The sequence below is a fragment of the Bombina bombina genome, chromosome 6 (assembly GCF_027579735.1).
Source record: "Bombina bombina isolate aBomBom1 chromosome 6, aBomBom1.pri, whole genome shotgun sequence".
NCBI classification, from domain to species: Eukaryota; Metazoa; Chordata; class Amphibia; order Anura; family Bombinatoridae; genus Bombina; species Bombina bombina.
This window is the reverse complement of record NC_069504.1, coordinates 900,543,317-900,568,657: the sequence shown is the minus strand read 5'-3', so window position 1 is coordinate 900,568,657 and position 25,341 is coordinate 900,543,317. Positions and strand designations below refer to the sequence as shown.

Sequence of the window (25,341 nt, the reverse complement as noted above, 5' to 3'; positions counted from 1 at the left end):
CTCACCACACCCACAAATCAGTTTAACGAATAGCCAAGAAGTGGGGTGATAAGAAAAAAAGTGCGAAAGCATAAAAAATAAGGAATTGGAATAATTGTGCTTTATACAAAAATATCAAAAACCACCACAAAAAGGGTGGGCCTCATGGACTCTTGCTAATATGAAAGAAATGAATTTATCAGGTAAGTTCTTACATAAATTATGTTTTATTTCATGTAATTAGCAAGAGTCCATGAGCTAGTGACGTATGGGATAATGACTACCCAAGATGTGGATCTTTCCACGCAAGAGTCACTAGAGAGGGAGGGATAAAATAAAGACAGCCAATTCCTGCTGAAAATAATCCACACCCAAAATAAAGTTTTAATGAAAACATAAGCAGAAGATTCAAACTGAAACCGCTGCCTGAAGTACTTTTCTACCAAAAACTGCTTCAGAAGAAGAAAATACATCAAAATGGTAGAATTTAGTAAAAGTATGCAAAGAAGACCAAGTTGCTGCTTTGCAAATCTGATCAACCGAAGCTTCATTCCTAAACGCCCAGGAAGTAGAAACTGACCTAGTAGAATGAGCTGTAATGCTTTGAGGCGGAGTTTTACCCGACTCGACATAGGCATGATGAATTAAAGATTTCAACCAAGATGCCAAAGAAATGGCAGAAGCTTTCTGACCTTTTCTGGAACCGGAAAAGATGACAAATAGACTAGAAGTCTTTCGGAAAGACTTAGTAGCTTCAACATAATATTTCAAAGCTCTAACAACATCCAAAGAATGAAACGATTTCTCCTTAGAATTCTTAGGATTAGGACATAATGAAGGAACCACAATTTCTCTACTAATGTTGTTGGAATTCACAACCTTAGGTAAAAATTCAAAAGAAGTTCGCAACACCGCCTTATCCTGGTGAAAATCAGAAAAGGAGATTCACAAGAAAGAGCAGATAATTCAGAGACTCTTCTGGCAGAAGAGATGGCCAAAAGGAACAAAACTTTCCAAGAAAGTAATTTAATGTCCAATGAATGCATGGGTTCAAAAGGAGGAGCTTGAAGAGCCCCCAGAACCAAATTCAAACTCCAAGGAGGAGAAATAGACTTAATGACAGGTTTTATACGAACCAAAGCTTGTACAAAACAATGAATATCAGGAAGATTAGCAATCTTTCTGTGAAAAAGAACAGAAAGAGCATAGATTTGTCCTTTCAAGGAACTTGCGGACAAACCTTTATCTAAACCATCCTGAAGAAACTGTAAAATTCTCGGAATTCTAAAAGAATGCCAGGAAAAATGATGAGAAAGACACCAAGAAATATAAGTCTTCCAGACTCTATAATATATCTCTCTAGATACAGATTTACGAGCCTGTAACATAGTATTAATCACAGAGTCAGAGAAACCTCTTTGACCAAGAATCAAGCGTTCAATCTCCATACCTTTAAATTTAAGGATTTGAGATCCTGATGGAAAAAAGGACCTTGCGACAGAAGGTCTGGTCTTAACGGAAGAGTCCACGGTCGGCAAGAGGCCATCCGGACAAGATCTGCATACCAAAACCTGTGAGGCCATGCTGGAGCTACCAGCAGAACAAATGAGCATTCCTTCAGAATCTTGGAGATTACTTTTGGAAGAAGAACTAGAGGCGGAAAGATATAGGCAGGATGAAACTTCCAAGGAAGTGATAATGCATCCACTGCCTCCGCCTGAGGATCCCGGGATCTGGACAGATACCTGGGAAGTTTCTTGTTTAGATGAGAAGCCATCAGATCTATTTCTGGAAGTTCCCACATTTGAACAATCTGAAGAAATACCTCTGGGTGAAGAGACCATTCGCCCGGATGCAACGTTTGGCGACTGAGATAATCCGCTTCCCAATTGTCTATACCTGGGATATGAACCACAGAGATTAGACAGGAGCTGGATTCCGCCCAAACCAGAATTCGAGATACTTCTTTCATAGCCAAAGGACTGTGAGTCCCCCCCTGATGATTGATGTATGCCACAGTTGTGACATTGTCTGTCTGAAAACAAATGAACGATTCTCTCTTCAGAAGAGGCCAAGACTGAAGAGCTCTGAAAATTGCACGGAGTTCCAAAATATTGATCGGTAATCTCACCTCCTGAGATTTCCAAACCCCTTGTGCCGTCAGAGACCCCCACACAGCTCCCCAACCTGTAAGACTTGCATCTGTTGAAATTACAGTCCAGGTCGGAAGAACAAAAGAAGCCCCCTGAACTAAACGATGGTGATCTGTCCACCACGTCAGAGAGTGTCGTACAATCGGTTTTAAAGATATTAATTGAGATATCTTTGTGTAATCCCTGCACCATTGGTTCAGCATACAGAGCTGAAGAGGTTGCATGTGAAAACGAGCAAAGGGGATCGCGTCCGATGCAGTAGTCATAAGACCTAGAATTTCCATGCATAAGGCTACCGAAGGGAATGATTGTGACTGAAGGTTTCGACAAGCTGAAATCAATTTTAGATGTCTCTTGTCTGTCAAAGACAGAGTCATGGACACTGAATCTATCTGGAAACCCAAAAAGGTTACCCGTGACTGAGGAATCAATGAACTTTTTAGTGAATTGATCCTCCAACCATGATCTTGAAGAAACAACACAAGTCGATTCGTATGAGATTCTGCTAAATGTGAAGACTGAGCAAGTACCAAGATATCGTCCAAATAATGAAATACCACAATACCCTGTTCTCTGATTACAGACAGAAGGGCACCGAGAACCTTTGTAAAAATTCTTGGAGCTGTAGCTAGGCCAAACGGCAGAGCCACAAACTGGTAATGCTTGTCTAGGAAAGAGAATCTCAGAAACTGATAGTGAGCTGGATGAATCGGAATATGCAGATATGCATCCTGTAAATCTATTGTAGACATATAATGCCCTTGCTGAACAAAAGGCAGGATAGTCCTTACAGTTACCATTTTGAATGTTGGTATCCTTACATAACGATTCAATATTTTTAGATCCAGAACTGGTCTGAAGGAATTCTCCTTCTTTGGTACAATGAAGAGATTCGAATAAAACCCCAGCCCCTGTTCCAGAACTGGAACTGGCATAATTACCCCAGCCAACTCTAGATCTGAAACACATTTCAGAAATGCTTGAGCTTTCACTGGGTTTACTGGGACACGGGAAAGAAAAAATCTCTTTGCAGGAGGTCTTATCTTGAAACCAATTCTGTACCTTTTTGAAACAATGTTCTGAATCCAAAGATTGTGAACAGAATTGATCCAAATTTCTTTGAAAAAACGTAATCTGCCCCCTACCAGCTGGGCTGGAATGAGGGCCGCACCTTCATGTGGACTTAGAAGCTGGCTTTGCTTTTCTAGAAGGCTTGGATTTATTCCAGACTGGAGATGGTTTCCAAACTGAAACTGCTCCTGAGGATGAAGGATCAGGCTTTTGTTCTTTGTTGAAACGAAAGGAACGAAAACGATTATTAGCCCTGTTTTTACCCTTAGATTTTTTATCCTGTGGTAAAAAAGTTCCTTTCCCACCAGTAACAGTTGAGATAATAGAATCCAACTGAGAACCAAATAATTTATTACCCTGGAAAGAAAGGGAAAGTAGAGTCGATTTAGAAGACATATCAGCATTCCAAGTTTTAAGCCATAAAGCTCTTCTAGCTAAAATAGCTAGAGACATAAACCTGACATCAACTCTGATAATATCAAAAATGGCATCACAGATAAAATTATTAGCATGTTGAAGAAGAATAATAATATTATGAGAATCATGATCTGTTACTTGTTGCGCTAAAGTTTCCAACCAAAAAGTTGAAGCTGCAGCAACATCAGCCAATGATATAGCAGGTCTAAGAAGATTACCTGAACACAGATAAGCTTTTCTTAGAAAGGATTCAATTTTCCTATCCAAAGGATCCTTAAAGGAAGTACCATCTGCCGTAGGAATAGTAGTACGTTTAGCAAGGGTAGAAATAGCCCCATCAACTTTAGGGATTTTGTCCCAAAACTCTAATCTGTCGGACGGTACAGGATATAATTGCTTAAAACGTTTAGAAGGAGTAAATGAATTACCCAAATTATTCCATTCTCTGGAAATTACTTCAGAAATAGCACCAGGAACAGGAAAAACTTCTGGAATAACCACAGGAGATTTAAAGACCTTGTCTAAACGTTTAGATTTAGTATCAAGAGGACCAGAATCCTCAATTTCTAATGCAATTAGGACTTCTTTAAGTAAAGAACGGATAAATTCAATTTTAAATAAATATGACGATTTATCAGCATCAACCTCTGAGACAGAATCCTCTGTATCAGAAGAATCATTAGAATCAGAATGATGATGTTCATTTAAAAATTCATCTGTATAAAGAGAAGTTTTAAAAGACTTTTTATGTTTACCAGAAGGAGGAATAACAGACATAGCCTTCTTAATGGATTCAGAAACAAAATCTCTTATGTTATCAGGAACACTCTGAACATTAGATGTTGATGGAACTGCAACAGGTAATGGTACTTTACTAAATATTTTCTGCATTAACAAGTTTGTCATGACATTTAATACAAACAACAGCTGGAGGAACAACTACCAAAAGTTTACAGCAGATACACTTAGCTTTGGTAGTTCCAGCACCAGGCAGCGATTTTCCAGTAGTATCTTCTGACTCAGTTGCAACGTGGGACATCTTGCAATATGTAATAGAAAAAACAACATATAAAGCAAAATTGATCAAATTCCTTAAATGACAGTTTCAGGAATGGGAAAAAATGCCAGTGAACAAGCTTCTAGCAACCAGAAGCAATAAATAATGAGACTTAAATAAAGTGGAGACAAAATTGACGCCCACATTATTTGGCGCCTAAATGCTATTAGCGCCAAAAATGACGCCACATCCGGAACGCCGACATTTTTGGCGCGAAAACCGTCAAAAATGACGCAACTTCCGGCGACACGTATGACGCTGGAAACAGAAAAAAATTTTCGCGCCAAGAAAGTCCGCGCCAAGAATGACGCAATAAAATGAAGCATTTTCAGCCCCCGCGAGCCTAACAGCCCACAGGGAAAAAGTCAAATTTAAGGTAAGAAAAAAATGATTGATTCAAATGCATTATCCAAAATATGAAACTGACTGTCTGAAATAAGGAAATGTTGAACATCCTGAGTCAAGGCAAATAAATGTTTGAATACATATATTTAGAACTTTATAAAAAAGTTCCCAACCATAGCTTTAGAGTGTCACAGAAAATAAGACTTACTTACCCCAGGACACTCATCTACATGTTGTAGAAATCCAAACCAGTACTGAAACGAAAATCAGCAGAGGTAATGGTATATATATATATATATATATATATATATATATATATATATATATATATATATATATATATATATATATATGTAAAAGTATATCGTCGATCTGAAAAGGGAGGTAAGAGATGAATCTCTACGACCGATAACAGAGAACCTATGAAATAGACCCCGTAGAAGGAGATCATTGAATTCAAACAGGCAATACTCTCCTCACATCCCTCTGACATTCACTGCACGCTGAGAGGAAAACCGGGCTCCAACCTGCTGCGGAGCGCATATCAACGTAGAATCTAGCACAAACTTACTTCACCACCTCCATAGGAGGCAAAGTTTGTAAAACTGATTTGTGGGTGTGGTGAGGGGTGTATTTATAGGCATTTTGAGGTTTGGGAAACTTTGCCCCTCCTGGTAGGAATGTATATCCCATACATCACTAGCTCATGGACTCTTGCTAATTACATGAAAGAAATAGCCTCCAAAGAAGCAAAAGTACCAAATTTGTAAAATTTTGAAAAAGTATGAAGCGAAGACCAAGTCGTCGCCTTGAAAATCTGTTCAACAGAGGCCTCATTTTTAAAGGCCCAGGTGGAAGCCACAGCTCTAGTAGAATGAGCTGTAATCCTTTCAGGGGGCTGCTGTCCAGCAGTCTCATAGGCTAAGCGTATTATGCTTCTTAGCCAAAAAGAAAGAGAGGTTGCCGAAGCCTTTTGACCTCTCCTCTGACCAGAGTAAACAACAAACAAAGCAGATGTTTGCCGAAAATCCTTAGTAGCTTGTAAGTAAAACTTTAAAGCACGAACCACAACCAAATTGTGTAATAGACGTTCCTTCTTTGAAGAAGGATTAGGACACAAGGATGGAACAACAATCTCTTGATTTATATTCTTGTTAGATACCACCTTAGGTAAAAACCCAGGTTTGGTACGCAGGACTACCTTATCAGAATGAAAAATTAGATAAGGAGAATCACATTGTAAGGCAGATAACTCGGAGACTCTACGAGCCGAGGAAATAGCTACCAAAAAAAGGACTTTCCAAGATAAAAGTTCTATATCAATGGAATGAAGAGGTTCAAACGGGACTCCTTGAAGAACCTTAAGAACCAAGTTTAAGCTCCATGGTGGAGCAACAGGTTTAAACACAGGCTTGATTCCTGAACATCTGGAACGTCTGCCAGACGCTTGAAATCTGTCCCTTTAAGGAACTAGCTGACAAACCTTTTTCCAAGCCTTCTTGGAGAAAAGATAATATCCTAGGAATCCTGACCTTGGATTCACACCAATAAAGATATTTACGCCATATTTTATGGTAAATTTTCCTGGTGACAGGCTTTCGTGCCTGTATTAAGGTATCAATGACTGACTCGGAGAACCACGCTTTGATAAAATCAAGCGTTCAATCTCCATGCAGTCAGTCTCAGAGAAATTAGATTTGGATGGAGGAAAGGACCCTGAAGTAGAAGGTCCTGTCTCAGAGGTAGAGTCCATGGTGGAAAGGATGACATGTCTACTAGGTCTGCATACCAGGTACTGCGTGGCCACGCAGGCGCTATTAAAATCACTGATGCTCTCTCCTGCTTGATCTTGGCAATCAGTCGAGGGAGCAGAGGAAACGGTGGAAACACATAAGCCAGGTTGAAAGACCAGGGCGCTGCTAGAGCATCTATCAGCATCGCCCTGGGGTCCCTGGACCTGGATCCATAACAAGGAAGCTTGGCATTCTGTCGAGATGCCATGAGATCCAGTTCTGGTTTGCCCCAGCGATGAATCACTTGTGCAAACACTCCCCCGGATGAAAAGTCTATCGACTTAGAAAATCCGCCTCCCAGTTCTCTACACCTGGGATATGGATAGCTGATAGATGGCAGGAGTGAAACTCCGCCCAGCGAATTATCTTTGAGACTTCTAACATCGCTTGGGAACTTCTTGTTCCCCCTTGATGGTTGATGTAAGCCACAGTCGTGATGTTGTCCGACTGAAATCTGACGTACCTCAGAGTTGCTAACTGAGGCCAAGCCTGAAGAGCATTGAATATCGCTCTTAGTTCCAGAATATTTATTGGAAGGAGAGACTCCTCCTGACTCCACAATCCCTGAGCCTTCAGAGAGTTCCAGACTGCACCCCAACCTAGAAGGCTGGCATCTGTTGTTACAATCGTCCAATCTGGCCTGCGAAAGGTCATACCTTTGGACAGATGGACCCGAGATAGCCACCAGAGGAGAGAATCCCTGGTCTCTTGGTCCAGATTCAGTTGAGGGGACAAATCTGTGTAATCCCCGTTCCACTGACTGAGCATGCATAGTTGCAGCGGTCTGAGATGTAAGCGTGCAAACGGCACTATGTCCATTGCCGCTACCATTAAGCCGATTACTTCCATACACTGAACCACTGAAGGGTGCGGAATGGAATGAAGAACCCGGCAGGAATTTAGAAGCTTTGATAACCTGGACTCAGTCAGGCACATTTTCATTTCTACAGAATCTATCAGAGTCCCTAGAAAGGAAACTCTCGTCAGTGGGGATAGAGAACTCTTTTCCTCGTTCACTTTCCACCCATGCGACCTCAGAAATGCCAGTACTACGTCCGTATGAGACTTGGCAATTTGGAAGTTTGACGCCTGTATCAGGATGTCGTCTAAATAAGGGGCTACTGCTATGCCCCGCGGCCTTAGGACCGCTAGAAGCGACCCTAGAACCTTTGTAAGAATTCTTGGGGCTGTAGCTAATCCAAAGGGAAGAGCTACAAACTGGTAATGCCTGTCTAGAAAGGCAAACCTGAGAAACCGATGATGATCTTTGTGTATCGGAATGTGAAGGTAAGCATCCTTTAGATCCACTGTAGTCATATATTGACCCTCCTGGATCATAGGCAGGATGGTACGGATAGTTTCCATCTTGAATGATGGAACCCTGAGGAATTTGTTTAAGATCTTTAGATCCAAAATTGGTCTGAATGTTCCCTCTTTTTTGGGAACCACAAACAGATTTGAGTAAAAACCCTGTCCTTGTTCCTCGTTTGGAACTGGATGGATCACTCCCATAACTAGGAGGTCTCGTACACAGTGTAAGAATGCCTCTCTCTTTATCTGGTTTGCAGATAATTGTGAAAGGTGAAATCTCCCTTTTGGGGGAGAAGCTTTGAAGTCCAGAAGATATCCCTGGGATAAAATTTCCAACGCCCAGGGATCCTGAACATCTCTTGCCCACGCCTGGGCGAAGAGTGAAAGTCTGCCCCCCACTAGATCCGTTACCGGATAGGGGGCCGTTCCTTCATGCTGTCTTGGAGGCAGCAGCAGGTTTTTTAGCCTGCTTACCTTTGTTCCAGGTCTGGTTTGGCTTCCAGACCGCTTTGGATTGAGCAACAGTTCCCTCTTGTCTTGCATTAGAGGAGGTTGATGCCGCACCTGCCTTGAAGTTTCGAAAGGCATGAAAATTAGACTGTTTGGCCCTGGATTTGGACCTGTCCTGAGGAAGGGCATGACCTTTTCCTCCAGTGATATCAGCAATGATCTCCTTCAAACCAGGCCCGAATAAGGTCTGCCCCTTGAAGGGAATGTTAAGCAGCTTAGATTTAGAAGTCACGTCAGCTGACCATGATTTAAGCCATAGCGCTCTGCGCGCCTGTATAGCAAAACCAGAATTCTTAGCCGTTAGTTTAGTCAAATGAACAATGGCATCAGAAACAAAAGAATTGACTAGCTTAAGTGCCCTAAGTTTGCCAAGAATGTCATCCAATGGAGTCGCTACCTGTAAGGCCTCTTCCAGAGACTCAAACCAGAACGCCGCAGCAGCAGTGACAGGGGCAATGCATGCAAGGGGCTGAAGGATAAAACCTTGTTGACAAAATATTTTCTTAAGGTAACCTAATTTTTTGTCCATTGGATCTGAAAAAGCACAACTGTCCTCGACAGGGATAGTAGTCCGCTTTGCTAAAGTAGAAACTGCTCCCTCCACCTTAGGGACTGTCTGCCATAAGTCCCGTGTGGTGGCGTCTATAGGAAACATTTTTCTAAAAATAGGAGGTGGAGAGAACGGCACACCTGGCCTATCCCATTCCTTAGTAATAATTTCTGTAAACCTTTTAGGTATTGGAAAAACCATCAGTACACACCGGCACTGCAAAGTATTTATCCAGTCTACACAATTTCTCTGGCACTGCAATTGTGTCACAGTCATTCAGAGCAGCTAAAACCTCCTTTAGTAACACGCGGAGGTGTTAAAGCTTAAATTTAAATGTAGAAACATCAGAATCAGGTACTCTGCCTGAGTCAGAAACATCACCCACAGACTGAAGTTCTCCTTCTTCAGCTTCAGCATATTGTGAGGCAGTATCAGAAATGGATCTTAAAGCGTCAGTATGCTCTGCCATTTCGTCTAACTCCAGAGCTATCTCGCTTACCTCTAAGTTCAGGTAGTCTGGCTAATACCCCTGACAAGGTATTATCCATGACTGCCGCCATGTCTTGTAAAGTAAACGCTATAGGTGCCCTTGATGTACTTGGCGCCATTTGAGCGCGAGTCCCTTGAGCGGGAGTCAAAGGATCTGACACGTGGGGAGAGTTATTCGGCATAACTTCCCCCTCATCAGAATCCTCTGGTGATAAATTTTGCAAAGACATAATATGATCTTTATTGCTTAAAGTGAAATCAGTACATTTGGTACACATTCTCAGAGGGGGTTCCACCATGGCTTTTAAACATAATGAACAAGGAGTTTCCTCTATGTCAGACATGTTTATACAGACTAGCAATGAGACTAGCAAGCTTGGAAAACACTTTAATTCAAGTTAACAAGCAATATAAATAAACGGTACTGTGACTTTAAGAGAAACAAATTTTGTCAAAATTTGAAAAACAGTGAAAAAAGGCAGTTACACAAACGAAATTTTTACAGTGTATGTAATAGGCTAACAGAGCATTGCACCCACTTGCAAATGGATGATTAACCCCTTAGTTAAAAAAACGGATCAAAAAAACGACAGACGTTTTTTAACAGTCCCAGCAAAGTGCCACAGCTTTACTGTGGCTCCTACCTTCCCCAATAAACGATTTTAGGCTCTTTAGAGATGTCCTGTAGCATTCAGGGGACTCCTAAGGAAAACTGGATGCCTCAGTGTGTAATTTTAACTGCGCAATAAAGCGCTAAAATAGGCCCCTCCCACTCATATTACAACAGTGGAAAGCCTCAGGAAACTGTTTCTAGGCAAAAACAAAGCCAGCCATGTGGAAAAAATTAGGCCCCAATAAAGTTTTATCACCAAGCATTTATAAAAAATGATTAAACATGCCAGCAAACTTTTTATATAGCATATCTATAAGGGTATTACCCCTGAGAGTAAGCAGGATACCAGTCGTTATTAAATCACTGTATTCAGGCTTAACTTACATTTATCAGGAATCAGCAGCATTTTCTAGCATTTCCAATCGTAGAAAAAATCATAACTGCACATACCTGATAGCAGAATAAACTGCACGCCATTCTCCCTCTCAAGTTACCTCACTCCTCAGACATGTGTGAGAACAGCAATGGATCTTAGTTACAACCTGCTAAGATCATAGAAAACTCAGGCAGATTCTTCTTCTATCTCTGCCTGAGAAACAATAGCACAACTCCGGTACTATTTAAAATAACAAACTTTTGATTGAAGAAAATAAACTATTTTTCACCACTTTCCTCTTACTACCTCCATGCGCGTTGAGAGTTGCAAGAGAATGACTGGGTATGGTAGGAAGGGGAGGAGCTATATGGCAGCTTTGCTGTGGGTCCTCTTGCAACTTCCTGTTGGGAATGAGAATATCCCATAAGTAATGGATGATCCGTGGACTGGATACACCTTACTAGAGAAATGAGCAATTTCTCATACAATTTATATGCTGCAGCTGGTATAACAAGTCATTGGGAACACATTAAGGGGAAAACAATTTTACAGTGCACTGTCCCATTAAATGAACATACAAGTAACAAAATAAAGCATTTATGGTTCAAATAGGACATGCAATTTTAAAGAGATGTTTCAATTTACTCTGCAGGGGTTAAAACACAGTTCTAGGCAAGCAATGGTACATTTCCTTTTTTGCATGTTTATGCCCATTTAATAGAGCAGTATCAGTTATGTATTTCTTATGAATTTCAGTTCATAATTTAACAGGATTAAATCCTGCTCATTTGCGTGCATAAATATAAATTGCTACCCACTTGGTTGAATGCAATGCACTAAAAACAAATATAATTTATAAAATGTCATCTTATGAATAATACAAGGTTATTCACTGTGAGAAAATCACTTTGTAAAACACAACACACTAAGGCAGACGGAGGCCACTGCAAGCAAAAGTTTCCTACCAGATTCAGAGACCCTATCGCACACCAAGATCATAACATCCAGCAGCCAATCTTCTAGAAGCGGGAGCCAGGCAGACACCTTTTCCAGACCCGATTTCTGCCAAAACAGAAGAAAATTATTTGAAAAGCTGGACTAAAGAATCTGCCAGTCCCAGAGTAAAGTAATTACTGTACAACAGTGAGAGCAGCAAATAACCCTGATTCTACAAGATGCTATTTCTGGACAAAAATGTTTTGATTTTAAAGCTCATTTAATAGTATAATCAGCATTGGTGTTGCTAACACATATACGGTAATATCTTTCTGCCAAATGAAGGCAACTTAAAAGGACACAAAAACTTGTGAGATCAGAGCTTGTTACTCTAATAGTAAATAATTAAAAAGGGACAGGAAAGTCCGATAGAAAAGTGAGTGGGTGTATTTCAATTTTAAAACAGAAGCATTTTTGCAATATACTTCAATTAGCAAAACAAAACAAAAAAAACAATCAGCCAATTAATGACAATATGCAGCAGAGTTAGCCTTGAGAAGACAAAACATTAACATTTCAAGGCCTAAGATTTATAAATCGCTCAATGACCAAAACTAAATCACATGAAAAGGGGCAAAATAAATATACATTAAAGTGGTTTAATTACAGATAATTAAACAAACATTTTGTATAAAAATGTCAAGCTTTTTATTGTCTTTTGAAACACATAGGTAAGGTCCTACTCAGAACTGTAAGCACTGCAACTCCCAAACAGAACACAGCCAGTGACCGGTTATGTGACTACTGATGATGACTGGCTCACTGGCTGTTTCCTGCTTAGGACCCGCGGTTTTTAACGGTTCCTGAGCAGAACTTTATGTGTGCAGTGATTAAAACACAGATAGATTTGCAGGGGGAGAAGAGTAGAGCAAAAATTACAAGCTCTAACAAATGATAGCAAGCCATTTTTTCAATGCAATGTATTTAGAATATAGAGCACTCAATTCTTTCATGTTAGAAAAAAATAAATCAGTAGAGATGCAGTATGCCAACCTTAAGTAAACATTTATGCAGAAAGTTAAACTAAGCACTATTTCATTTTCAAAAGTGTAGAAACTTCTTAAGGATGGAGGCAGTTGTCCAAGTTCTGAACGTAAACAAAACCTATAATTTTAGCTATATGTTTGTTCATTCAAAATTTACCTTATGCACATTAAGTACACCTATACTTATTATACAGTATCTCACAAAAGTGAGTACACCCCTCACATTTTTGTAAATATTTTATATCATCTTTTCAGACAACTCTGAAGAAATTACACTTATCTACAATGTAAAGTAGTGAGTGTACAGCCTGTATAACAGTGTAAATGTGTTGTCCCCACAAAACAACAACACACAGCCATTAATGTATAAACCGTTGGCAACAAACGTGAGTACACCCCTAAGTGGAAATTGGGCCAAAGTGTCAATATTGTGTGGCCACCATTATTTTCCAGCCCTGCCTTAACCTTCTTGGGCATGGAGTTCACCAGAGCTTCACAGGTTGCCACTGGAGTCCTCTTTCACTCCTCCATGACGACATCACAGAGCTGGTGGATGTTAAGAGACTGTGTGCTCCCTCACCTTCCGTTTGAGGATTCCCCACAGATGCTCAATAGGGTTTAGGTCTAGAGACATGCTTGGCCAGTCCATCACATTTACCCTCAGCTTCTTTAGCAAGGCAGTGGTTGTCTTGGAGGTGTGTTTGGGGTCGTTATGTTGGAATAGTGCCCTGCGGCCCAGTCTCCGAAGGCAGGGGGATCATGCTCTGCTTCAGTATGTCACAGTACATGTTGGCATTCATGGTTCCCTAAATGAACTGTAGCTCCCCAGTGCCGGCAGCACTCATACAGGCTTACACCATGACACTCCCACCACCATGCTTGACTGTAGGCAAGACACACTTGTCTTTGTACTCCTCACCTGGTTGCCGCCACACACGCTTGAAACCATCTGAATCAAATAAGTTTATCTTGGTCTCATTGGACCACAGGACATGGTTCCAGTAATCCATCTCTTTAGTCTGCTTGTCTTCAGCAAACTGTTTTGCGGGTTTTCTTGCGCATCATCTTTAGAAGAGGCTGCCTTCTGGGACGACTGCCATGCAAACCAATTTGATGCAGTGTGCGGCGTATGGTCTGAGCACTGACAGGCTGACTAGGCCTTCTTTATGTAGAGCAACAATTCTTTTCAGATCCTCAGAGTTCTTTGCCACGTTGAACTTCCAGTGACCAGTATGAGAGAGAGTGATAACACCAAATTTAACACACCTGCTCCCCATTCACACCTGAGACCTTGTAACACTAACGAGTCACATGACACCGGGGAGGGAAAATGGCTAATTGGGCATAATTTGGACATTTCCATTTAGGGGTTTACTCACTTTTGTTGCCAGCGGATTAGACATTAATGGCTGTGTGTCGAATTATTTTGAGGGGACAGCACATTTACACTGTTATACAGGCTGTACACTCACAACATTGTAGCAAAGTGTCATTTCTTTAGTGTTGTCACATGAAAAGATAATAAAATATTTACAAAAATGTGAGGTGTACTCCCTTTGTGAGATACTGTACAACGTTTTTTTAGAGAACAAATAAGGCTTTCTTTTCAAATAAAATATTTATATATGAACTATAATGTAATCTGAATAAAATCTAAGTAAAGTGTGAGAAATTAAGAAATTGTATTTTTTCCAAGCACGGGCACACATTTATTTTTTTTATTGTGAATATCATAATCCTGATAAATAAAACCCATATTTGTATTCTGCAATGTCCATGTACAGGTTTTCTGGGATTTCAGGTTGTTACTTGCCCAGATATAGGGCCTGCCCATTTACATGGAGATTTGACAAATTGATTGTCTGGGCCTATGTAGCCCAGGAAAGAAAATGACCCCCACGATGACATACCATTTGCAAAAGTATACAACCCAGGCTATTGCAAAAGGGGTATGTTCAGTCTTTTTTTGTAGCCACAAAGCTGGGCCAAATTGAGTGTTCATACATTTTCTTTTTACTTTTTGCATTTTTCACACAAGCACTGCACTTTCACTGTTTATATCATCATCCTTATATGTTTTACTGCTATAAAGCACCACCCATATGTGTGTTCAGTGGTGTTTCCCAAGTACAAAAATACCCCCCATGTACAGTTTTTATGGGGTTTTAGGAAGTTATAAGGCCAAATATGGTGCCTGCCCATTTCAGTCATATATGGAAATTTAACACATTGATTTTCTGGGATTATGATGCCTTTGAGACAGTATCGCAACCAGGAATGAAAATTAGCCCATGAGGACATACCATCTGCAAAAGTAGATAACCCACGGGATCTTAAAACAGGGTATTCGAAGTGTGTAGTTAATTTATTTATCATAACCTTAGAGTGGCTGGGCTTAAAGGGACAATAAACCCTATTTTTTCCATTCATGATTTAGATAGAACATAACATTTTAAACAACTTTCTAATATACTTCTTTTATCAAATTGTCATCGTTTTCTAGTTATCATTTGTTGAAAAGCAGAAATGTAAGCTCAAGAGTGTGCACATGTCTGCAGCACTATATAGCAGCAGTTTTACAACAATGTTATACATTAGCAGGAGCACTAGATGGCAGCACTATTTCCTGTCATGTAGTGCTTCAGGCACGTGCACGCTACCTAGGTATCTTTTCAACAAAGAATAACATAAGAATGAAATAAATTTGATATTAAAAGTAAATTGGAAACTTTTTTAAAAAACATAATTTATGCTTACCTGATAAATTCCTTTCTTCTGTAGTGTGATCAGTCCACGGGTCATCATTACTTCTGGGATATTAACTGCTCCCCTACAGGAAGTGCAAGAGGATTCACCCAGCAGAGCTGCATATAGCTCCTCCCCTCTACGTCACTCCCAGTCATTCGACCAAGGACCAACGAGAAAGGAAAAGCCAAGGGTGAAGTGGTGACTGGAGTATAAATTAAAAAATATTTACCTGCCTTAAAAACAGGGCGGGCCGTGGACTGATCACACTACAGAAGAAAGGAATTTATCAGGTAAGCATAAATTATGTTTTCTTCTGTTAAGTGTGATCAGTCCACGGGTCATCATTACTTCTGGGATACCAATACCAAAGCAAAAGTACACGGATGACGGGAGGGATAGGCAGACTCTTTATACAGAAGGAACCACTGCCTGAAGAACCTTTCTCCCAAAAATAGCCTCCGATGAAGCAAAGGTGTCAAATTTGTAAAATTTGGAAAAAGTATGAAGCGAAGACCAAGTTGCAGCCTTGCAAATCTGTTCAACAGAGGCCTCATTCTTGAAGGCCCAAGTGGAAGCCACAGCTCTACTAGAATGAGCTGTAATTCTTTCAGGGGGCTGCTGTCCAGCAGTCTCATAAGCTAAACGAATTATGCTACGAAGCCAAAAAGAAAGAGAGGTAGCGGAAGCTTTTTGACCTCTCCTCTGCCCAGAGTAAATGACAAACAGAGAAGACGTTTGTCGGAATTCCTTAGTTGCCTGCAAGTAAAATTTTAGAGCCCGGACTACATCCAGGTTGTGCAGTAGACGTTCCTTCTTTGAAGAAGGATTTGGGCATAAAGAAGGAACAACAATCTCTTGATTGATATTCCTGTTAGTAACTACCTTAGGTAAGAACCCAGGTTTAGTACGCAGGACTACCTTATCCGAATGAAAAATCAAATAAGGAGAATCACAATGTAAGGCTGATAATTCAGAGACTCTTCGAGCCGAGGAAATAGCCATTAAAAATAGAACTTTCCAAGATAACAACTTTATATCAATGGAATGAAGGGGTTCAAACGGAACGCCCTGTAAAACATTAAGAACAAGGTTTAAACTCCATGGTGGAGCAACAGTTTTAAACACAGGCTTAATCCTGGCCAAAGCCTGACAAAAAGCCTGGACGTCAGGAACTTCTGACAGACGTTTGTGTAACAGAATGGACAGAGCTGAGATCTGTCCCTTTAATGAACTAGCAGATAAACCCTTTTCTAAACCTTCTTGTAGAAAAGACAATATCCTAGGAATCCTAACCTTACTCCAAGAGTAACCTTTGGATTCACACCAATGTAGGTATTTACGCCATATCTTATGGTAAATCTTTCTGGTAACAGGTTTCCTAGTCTGTATTAAGGTACTAATAACTGACTCAGAAAACCCACGTCTTGATAAAATTAAGCGTTCAATTTCCAAGCAGTCAGCTTCAGAGAAGTTAGATTTTGATGTTTGAAGGGACCCTGTATCAGAAGGTCCTGTTTCAGAGGTAGAGACCAAGGCGGACAGGATGACATGTCCACCAGGTCTGCATACCAAGTCCTGCGTGGCCACGCAGGTGCTATTAGAATCACTGATGCTCTCTCTTGTTTGATTCTGGCTATCAATCGAGGAAGCAACGGGAAGGGTGGAAACACGTAAGCCATCCTGAAGTCCCAAGGTGCTGTCAGAGCATCTATCAGGACTGCTCCTGGATCCCTGGATCTGGACCCGTAACGAGGAAGCTTTGCGTTCTGTCGAGACGCCATGAGATCTATCTCTGGTTTGCCCCAACGTCGAAGTATTTGGGCAAAGACCTCCGGATGAAGTTCCCACTCCCCCGGATGAAAAGTCTGACGACTTAAGAAATCCGCCTCCCAGTTCTCCACTCCCGGGATGTGGATTGCTGACAGGTGGCAAGAGTGAGACTCTGCCCAGCGAATTATCTTTGATACTTCCATCATAGCTAGGGAGCTTCTTGTCCCTCCCTGATGGTTGATGTAAGCTACAGTCGTGATGTTGTCCGACTGAAACCTGATGAACCCCCGAGTTGTCAACTGGGGCCAAGCCAGGAGGGCATTGAGAACTGCTCTCAATTCCAGAATGTTTATTGGCAGGAGACTCTCCTCCTGACTCCATAGTCCCTGAGCCTTCAGGGAATTCCAGACGGCACACCAACCTAGAAGGCTGGCGTCTGTTGTTACAATTGTCCAATCTGGTCTGCTGAATGGCATCCCCCTGGACAGGTGTGGCCGAGAAAGCCACCATAGAAGAGAATTTCTGGTCTCTTGATCCAGATTCAGAGAAGGGGATAAGTCTGAGTAATCCCCATTCCACTGACCTAGCATGCACAGTTGCAGTGGTCTGAGGTGTAAGCGTGCAAAGGGTACTATGTCCATTGCCGCTACCATTAAGCCGATTACCTCCATACATTGAGCCACTGACGGGTGTTGAATGGAATGAAGAGTGCGGCAAGCACTTTGAAGTCTTGATAGCCTGTCCTCTGTCAGGTAAATCTTCATTTCTACAGAATCTATAAGAGTCCCCAGGAAGGGAACTCTTGTGAGTGGAACGAGTGAACTTTTCTTTTCGTTCACCTTCCATCCATGTGACCTTAGAAATGCCAGCACTAACTCTGTATGAGATTTGGCAGTTTGAAAGCTTGAAGCTTGTATCAGAATGTCGTCTAGGTATGGAGCTACCGAGATTCCCCGCGGTCTTAGTACCGCCAGAAGAGCACCCAGAACCTTTGTGAAGATTCTTGGCGCTGTAGCCAATCCGAATGGAAGAGCCACAAACTGGTAATGCCTGTCTAGGAAGGCAAACCTTAGGTACCGGTAATGATCTTTGTGAATCGGTATGTGCAGGTAAGCATCTTTTAAATCTACAGTGGTCATGTACTGACCCTCTTGGATCATAGGTAAAATTGTCCGAATAGTCTCCATCTTGAACGATGGAACTCTTAGGAATTTGTTTAGGATCTTTAAGTCCAGGATTGGTCTGAAAGTTCCCTCTTTTTTGGGAACCACAAACAGATTTGAGTAAAACCCCTGTCCCTGTTCCGATCGTGGAACTGGATGGATTACTCCCATTAACAAGAGCTCTTGTACGCAGCGTAGAAAAGCCTCTTTCTTTGTCTGGATTGTTGACAATCTTGACAGATGAAATCTCTCTCTTGGAGGAGAGTATTTGAAGTCCAGAAGGTATCCCTGAGATATTATCTCTAGCGCCCAGGGATCCTGAACATCTCTTGCCCAAGCCTGGGCGAAGAGAGAAAGTCTGCCCCCCACTAGATCCGATCCCGGATCGGGGGCCCTCAATTCATGCTGTTTTGGGGGCAGCAGCAGGTTTCCTAGTCTGCTTGCCCTTGTTCCAGGACTGGTTAGGTTTCCAGCCTTGACTGTAGCGAGCAACAGCTCCTTCCTGTTTTGGTGCAGAGGAAGTTGATGCTGCTCCTGCTTTGAAATTACGAAAGGAACGAAAACTAGACTGTCTAGTCTTGGCTTTGGCTTTGTCCTGAGGCAGGGCATGGCCTTTACCTCCTGTAATGTCAGCGATAATCTCTTTCAACCCGGGCCTGAATAAGGTCTGCCCTTTGAAAGGTATATTAAGCAATTTAGACTTAGAAGTAACATCAGCTGACCAGGATTTTAGCCACAGCGCCCTGCGTGCCTGAATGGCGAATCCTGAATTCTTCGCCGTAAGTTTAGTAAGATGTACTACGGCCTCCGAAATGAATGAATTAGCTAGTTTAAGGACTCTAAGCCTGTCCGTAATGTCGTCCAGAGTAGCTGAACCAATGTTCTCTTCCAGAGACTCAATCCAGAATGCCGCTGCAGCCGTGATCGGCGCAATGCATGCAAGGGGTTGCAATATAAAACCTTGTTGAACAAACATTTTCTTAAGGTAACCCTCTAACTTTTTATCCATTGGATCTGAAAAAGCACAGCTATCCTCCACCGGGATAGTGGTACGCTTAGCTAAAGTAGAAACTGCTCCCTCCACCTTAGGGACCGTTTGCCATAAGTCCCTTGTGGTGGCGTCTATTGGAAACATTTTTCTAAATATCGGAGGGGGTGAGAACGGCACACCGGGTCTATCCCACTCCTTAGTAACAATTTCAGTAAGTCTCTTAGGTATAGGAAAAACCTCAGTACTCGTCGGTACCGCAAAATATTTATCCAACCTACACATTTTCTCTGGTATTGCAACTGTGTTACAATCATTCAGAGCCGCTAACACCTCCCCTAGTAATACACGGAGGTTTTCCAGCTTAAATTTAAAATTTGAAATATCTGAATCCAGTCTGTTTGGATCAGAACCGTCACCCACAGAATGAAGTTCTCCGTCCTCATGTTCTGCCACCTGTGACGCAGTGTCTGACATGGCCCTAATATTATCAGCGCACTCTGTTCTCACCCCAGAGTGATCACGCTTACCTTTTAGTTCTGGTAATTTAGCCAAAACTTCAGTCATAACAGTAGCCATATCCTGTAATGTGATTTGTAATGGCCGCCCAGCTGTACTCGGCGCTACAATATCACGCACCTCCCTCTGAGCGGGAGATGTAGGTACTGACACGTGAGGCGAGTTAGTCGGCATAACTCTCCCCTCGTTGTTTGGTGAAATTTGTTCAATTTGTACAGATTGATTTTTATTTAAAGTAGCATCAATACAGTTAGTACATAAATTTCTATTGGGCTCCACTTTGGCATTGCAACAAATGACACAGGTATCATCTTCTGAATCAGACATGTTTAACACACTAGCAAATAAACTTGCAACTTGGAAATACAATTCAAATAGAATAATATTAAAACGTACTGTGCCTTTAAGAAGCACAGAAGATCTATGACAGTTAAAAATTAATAAATTGAAACAGTTATAGCCTCAATCCTTGTAAACAACACAACTTTAGCAAAGGTTTAATCCCATTAGCAAAGATAACAATTTCTGAAAGCAGGAAACAAATTACAGAATAAAAGTTTTTATTTCAGTCAAACTATAATTCTCACAGCTCTGCTGAGAGAAATTACCTCCCTCAAAATAAGTTTTGAAGACCCCTGAGCTCTGTAGAGATGAACCAGATCATGCAGGGAATACAATGAGTTGCTGACTGAAATATTTGATGCATAGTAAAAGCGCCCCTCCCCCACACACACAGCAGTGAGGGAGAACAGAAACTGACAGAAAAAACAGATTTAAGCAACTGCCAAGTGGAAAAATGGTGCCCAAACATTTATTCACTCAGTACCTCAGCAAATGAAAACGATTTTACATTCCAGCAAAAACGTTAAACATAATCTCTAGTTATTAAACAGCTTTATGTCTTTCTTACAGTGTAATTCTAGTGAAGTACCATTCTCCCAGAATACTGAAGTGTAAAGTATACATACATGACATATCGGTATGGCAGGATTTTCTCATCAATTCCATTGTCAGAAAATAAAAACTGCTACATACCTCTATGCAGATTCATCTGCCCGCTGTCCCCTGATCTGAAGTTTACCTCACTCCTCAGATGGCCGAGAACAGCAATATGATCTTAACTACTCCGGCTAAAATCATAGCAAAACTCTGGTAGATTCTTCCTCAAACTCTGCCAGAGAGGTAATAACACACTCCGGTGCTATTTTAAAATAACAAACTTTTGATTGAAGATATAAAACTAAGTATAATCACCATAGTCCTCTCACACGACCTATCTAGTTGCTGGGTGCAAGAGAATGACTAGGAGTGACGTAGAGGGGAGGAGCTATATGCAGCTCTGCTGGGTGAATCCTCTTGCACTTCCTGTAGGGGAGCAGTTAATATCCCAGAAGTAATGATGACCCGTGGACTGATCACACTTAACAGAAGAAATTGAATTTTCTATCTGAATCATGAAAGAACATTTTTGGGTTTATTGTCCCTTTAAAGTAAAAAAGGGACAGGCCAAGGTCAGGTGATCCATGAAGTCAGAGTAGTCGGTATAGCAAGCCAATAAGTTGTTGCAGGCAGCTGACAGAGTGATCAGGACAAGCTGAGGTCAGGAATACAGAATAATGAAATAAATCTAGAAGACTGAGTCATTTGAATCAATATTTTATCTCTGTATGGAAGACTCTGAAACAGTCTGTAATACATAGGCCAGGTAGAGATAGGCAGGAAGAGCAATAGTAGCTAGAACGTCTCCTTTCTCTTCTTTTTTTTTAAACATACTCTGCACTTGCCACCCCCCCCCCCCCAAAAAAAGAAAGAAAAATTAACAGATAGGTTGATTATACAGAACGCTCTGATCAGAAACTGCAGGAAAGGATTATAATTATAAGGGAAAAACACCCAAAAAGGCTTGGTGCGCCAAGTATGTGATCACAAATAAAGTGTCATTAAATATATGTGGTAATAGGATAAATACTATGTACACTTAAAAAGAAATATATATATATAATATCCTTAAAGCTCGAATTGTAAAAGTGTGTGCAATACTGTAAACAATAATGCAAATACAACAGTGGTGATCCTGAAATAAAAATATATAAAAATGAAAACAAAGCCCATATAAGGAACAAAGAAAAAGGTCTGCTCCTCTTCACGGAAAAAAACGTCTCCCACAGCAAGATGGCAGAGGTGATATATAAGTAGATAGAGAAAGAGGGCGCCCAATAGTGAAATACGTTTGGTGGTCTTAGAAAACCAAAAGAGTGATACGATGTACTCACAAACGATCTGGCACTCTATAGTGCAAGAAAAGCAGGCTGAACCATCAGAGCCGCACAGCAGACTCACACTCCGGAATCCACGATGGTAGAAAGACGTGGTGTCATCTTTCTACCATCGTGGATACCGGAGTGTGAGTCAGTATTTCACTATTGGGTGCCCTCTTTCTACTAACAGCATGGAACGTCCTAATGGCTGGAAGGGGTTAAAATACATGTAAATGTTTTGGACCTCTAGGTACTCATATAAACAAAGGCACTAGTGGAGGCCGAAACATTGGTGTACACTTAATACATTTTTGAAAATGTGACTGCTGAGTTTTGCATGCACACACTTAAGTACTTACCTGTGTGCTATCGAAATATACAAGAAAGGCCTGAGCCGTTTTAGCAATCTGTGTAGTGACGTGAGACGTGCCGGGTACAACGCAGATATTCACATCAGCTGTGTAGTATTTGTTGTCTATTCTCCATGCATACTGCCGCACTCCCTCCGTTACAGACTGAGGTGCAGGGATTTGTTCTTTGCCGATGATTTCTGCACAAACCAAACACAGGTCAAAAGTCAAACATACATAAAAAATACAATTGTGCAACATGTCCAAAACAATAATTATATTAACTTAGAACAGGGAAGTCATAAAATCAACTAACGACTGAATCTATTTACAGAATATGCATTTCATATAACAGCAAATACTTATGACAGCCAGAATTGTAGCCATGTCAGCTTACACCTGCAGGCTTATTCCGCTGCTCCATTCTGTTTTTACTGTTTCTACCAAGTGATCGTCCCAGTGTTAAAAGGACAGTCTAGTCCAAAATAAACTTTCATGATTCAGATAGGGCATGTGATTTTAAACAATTTTCCAATTTACTTTTATCACCAATTGTGCTTTGTTCTCTTGGTATTCTTAGTTGAAAGCTAAACGTAGGAGGTTCATATGCTAATTACTAAACCCTTGAAGGCCGCCTCTTCTCTCAGGGAATTTGACAGTCTTTCACCACTAGAGAGTGTTAGTTCATGTGTGTCCTATACATAACACTGTGCTCACGCACGTGGAGTTCCTAGGAGCCAGCACTGATTGGCTAAAATGCAAGTCTGTTGAAAGAACTGAAATAAGGGGGCAGTCTGCAGAGGCTTAGATACAAGGTAATCACAGAGGTAAAACGTATATTAATATAACTGTGTTAGTCATGCAAAACTAAGGAATGGGTAATAACAGAATTTATGTTTACCTGATAAATTTCTTTCTCCAACGGTGTGTCCGGTCCACGGCGTCATCCTTACTTGTGGGATATTCTCTTCCCCAACAGGAAATGGCAAAGAGCCCAGCAAAGCTGGTCACATGATCCCTCCTAGGCTCCGCCTACCCCAGTCATTCGACCGACGTTAAGGAGGAATATTTGCATAGGAGAAACCATATGGTACCGTGGTGACTGTAGTTAAAGAAAATAAAATATCAGACCTGATTAAAAAAACCAGGGCGGGCCGTGGACCGGACACACCGTTGGAGAAAGTAATTTATCAGGTAAACATAAATTCTGTTTTCTCCAACATAGGTGTGTCCGGTCCACGGCGTCATCCTTACTTGTGGGAACCAATACCAAAGCTTTAGGACACGGATGAAGGGAGGGAGCAAATCAGGTCACCTAAATGGAAGGCACCACGGCTTGCAAAACCTTTCTCCCAAAAATAGCCTCAGAAGAAGCAAAAGTATCAAACTTGTAAAATTTGGTAAAAGTGTGCAGTGAAGACCAAGTCGCTGCCCTACATATCTGATCAACAGAAGCCTCGTTCTTGAAGGCCCATGTGGAAGCCACAGCCCTAGTGGAATGAGCTGTGATTCTTTCGGGAGGCTGCCGTCCGGCAGTCTCGTAAGCCAATCTGATGATGCTTTTAATCCAAAAAGAGAGAGAGGTAGAAGTTGCTTTTTGACCTCTCCTTTTACCTGAATAAACAACAAACAAGGAAGATGTTTGTCTAAAATCCTTTGTAGCATCTAAATAGAATTTTAGAGCGCGAACAACATCCAAATTGTGCAACACACGTTCCTTCTTTGAAACTGGTTTTGGACACAGAGAAGGTACGATAATCTCCTGGTTAATGTTTTTGTTAGAAACAACTTTTGGAAGAAAACCAGGTTTAGTACGTAAAACCACCTTATCTGCATGGAACACCAGATAAGGAGGAGAACACTGCAGAGCAGATAATTCTGAGACTCTTCTAGCAGAAGAAATCGCAACTAAAAACAAAACTTTCCAAGATAATAACTTAATATCAACGGAATGTAAGGGTTCAAACGGAACCCCCTGAAGAACTGAAAGAACTAAATTGAGACTCCAAGGAGGAGTCAAAGGTTTGTAAACAGGCTTGATTCTAACCAGAGCCTGAACAAAGGCTTGAACATCTGGCACAGCTGCCAGCTTTTTGTGAAGTAATACCGACAAGGCAGAAATCTGTCCCTTCAGGGAACTTGCAGATAATCCTTTTTCCAATCCTTCTTGAAGGAAGGATAGAATCCTAGGAATCTTAACCTTGTCCCAAGGGAATCCTTTAGATTCACACCAACAGATATATTTTTTCCAAGTTTTGTGGTAAATCTTTCTAGTCACAGGCTTTCTGGCCTGAACAAGAGTATCGATAACAGAATCTGAGAATCCTCGCTTCGATAAAATCAAGCGTTCAATCTCCAAGCAGTCAGCTGGAGTGAAACCAGATTCGGATGTTCGAACGGACCCTGAACAAGAAGGTCTCGTCTCAAAGGTAGCTTCCAAGGTGGAGCCGATGACATATTCACCAGATCTGCATACCAAGTCCTGCGTGGCCACGCAGGAGCTATCAAGATCACCGACGCCCTCTCCTGCTTGATCCTGGCTATCAGCCTGGGGATGAGAGGAAATGGCGGGAACACATAAGCTAGTTTGAAGGTCCAAGGTGCTACTAGTGCATCCACTAGAGCCGCCTTGGGATCCCTGGATCTGGCCCCGTAGCAAGGAACTTTGAAGTTCTGACGAGAGGCCATCAGATCCATGTCTGGAATGCCCCACAGGTGAGTGACTTGGGCAAAGATTTCCGGATGGAGTTCCCACTCCCCCGGATGCAATGTCTGCCGACTCAGAAAATCCGCTTCCCAATTTTCCACTCCTGGGATGTGGATAGCAGACAGGTGGCAGGAGTGAGACTCCGCCCAAAGAATAATTTTGGTTACTTCTTCCATCGCTAGGGAACTCCTT

At 41.4% G+C, this 25,341-nt stretch overlaps 1 protein-coding gene across 1 annotated transcript in view; it reads right to left on the bottom strand.

Annotated features, from left to right (window-relative positions):
• Positions 1 to 25,341, bottom strand: part of AAGAB (alpha and gamma adaptin binding protein) — a 149,886-nt gene that overhangs the window by 78,671 nt on the left and 45,874 nt on the right. The window contains exons 2-3 of the mRNA XM_053718519.1: positions 22,452 to 22,642; positions 11,630 to 11,726 (exon numbers count right to left, since the gene is read on the bottom strand). Of these exons, the coding sequence (XP_053574494.1) occupies positions 11,630 to 11,726; positions 22,452 to 22,642 (288 nt within the window). The remainder of the gene's footprint in view (positions 1 to 11,629; positions 11,727 to 22,451; positions 22,643 to 25,341) is intronic.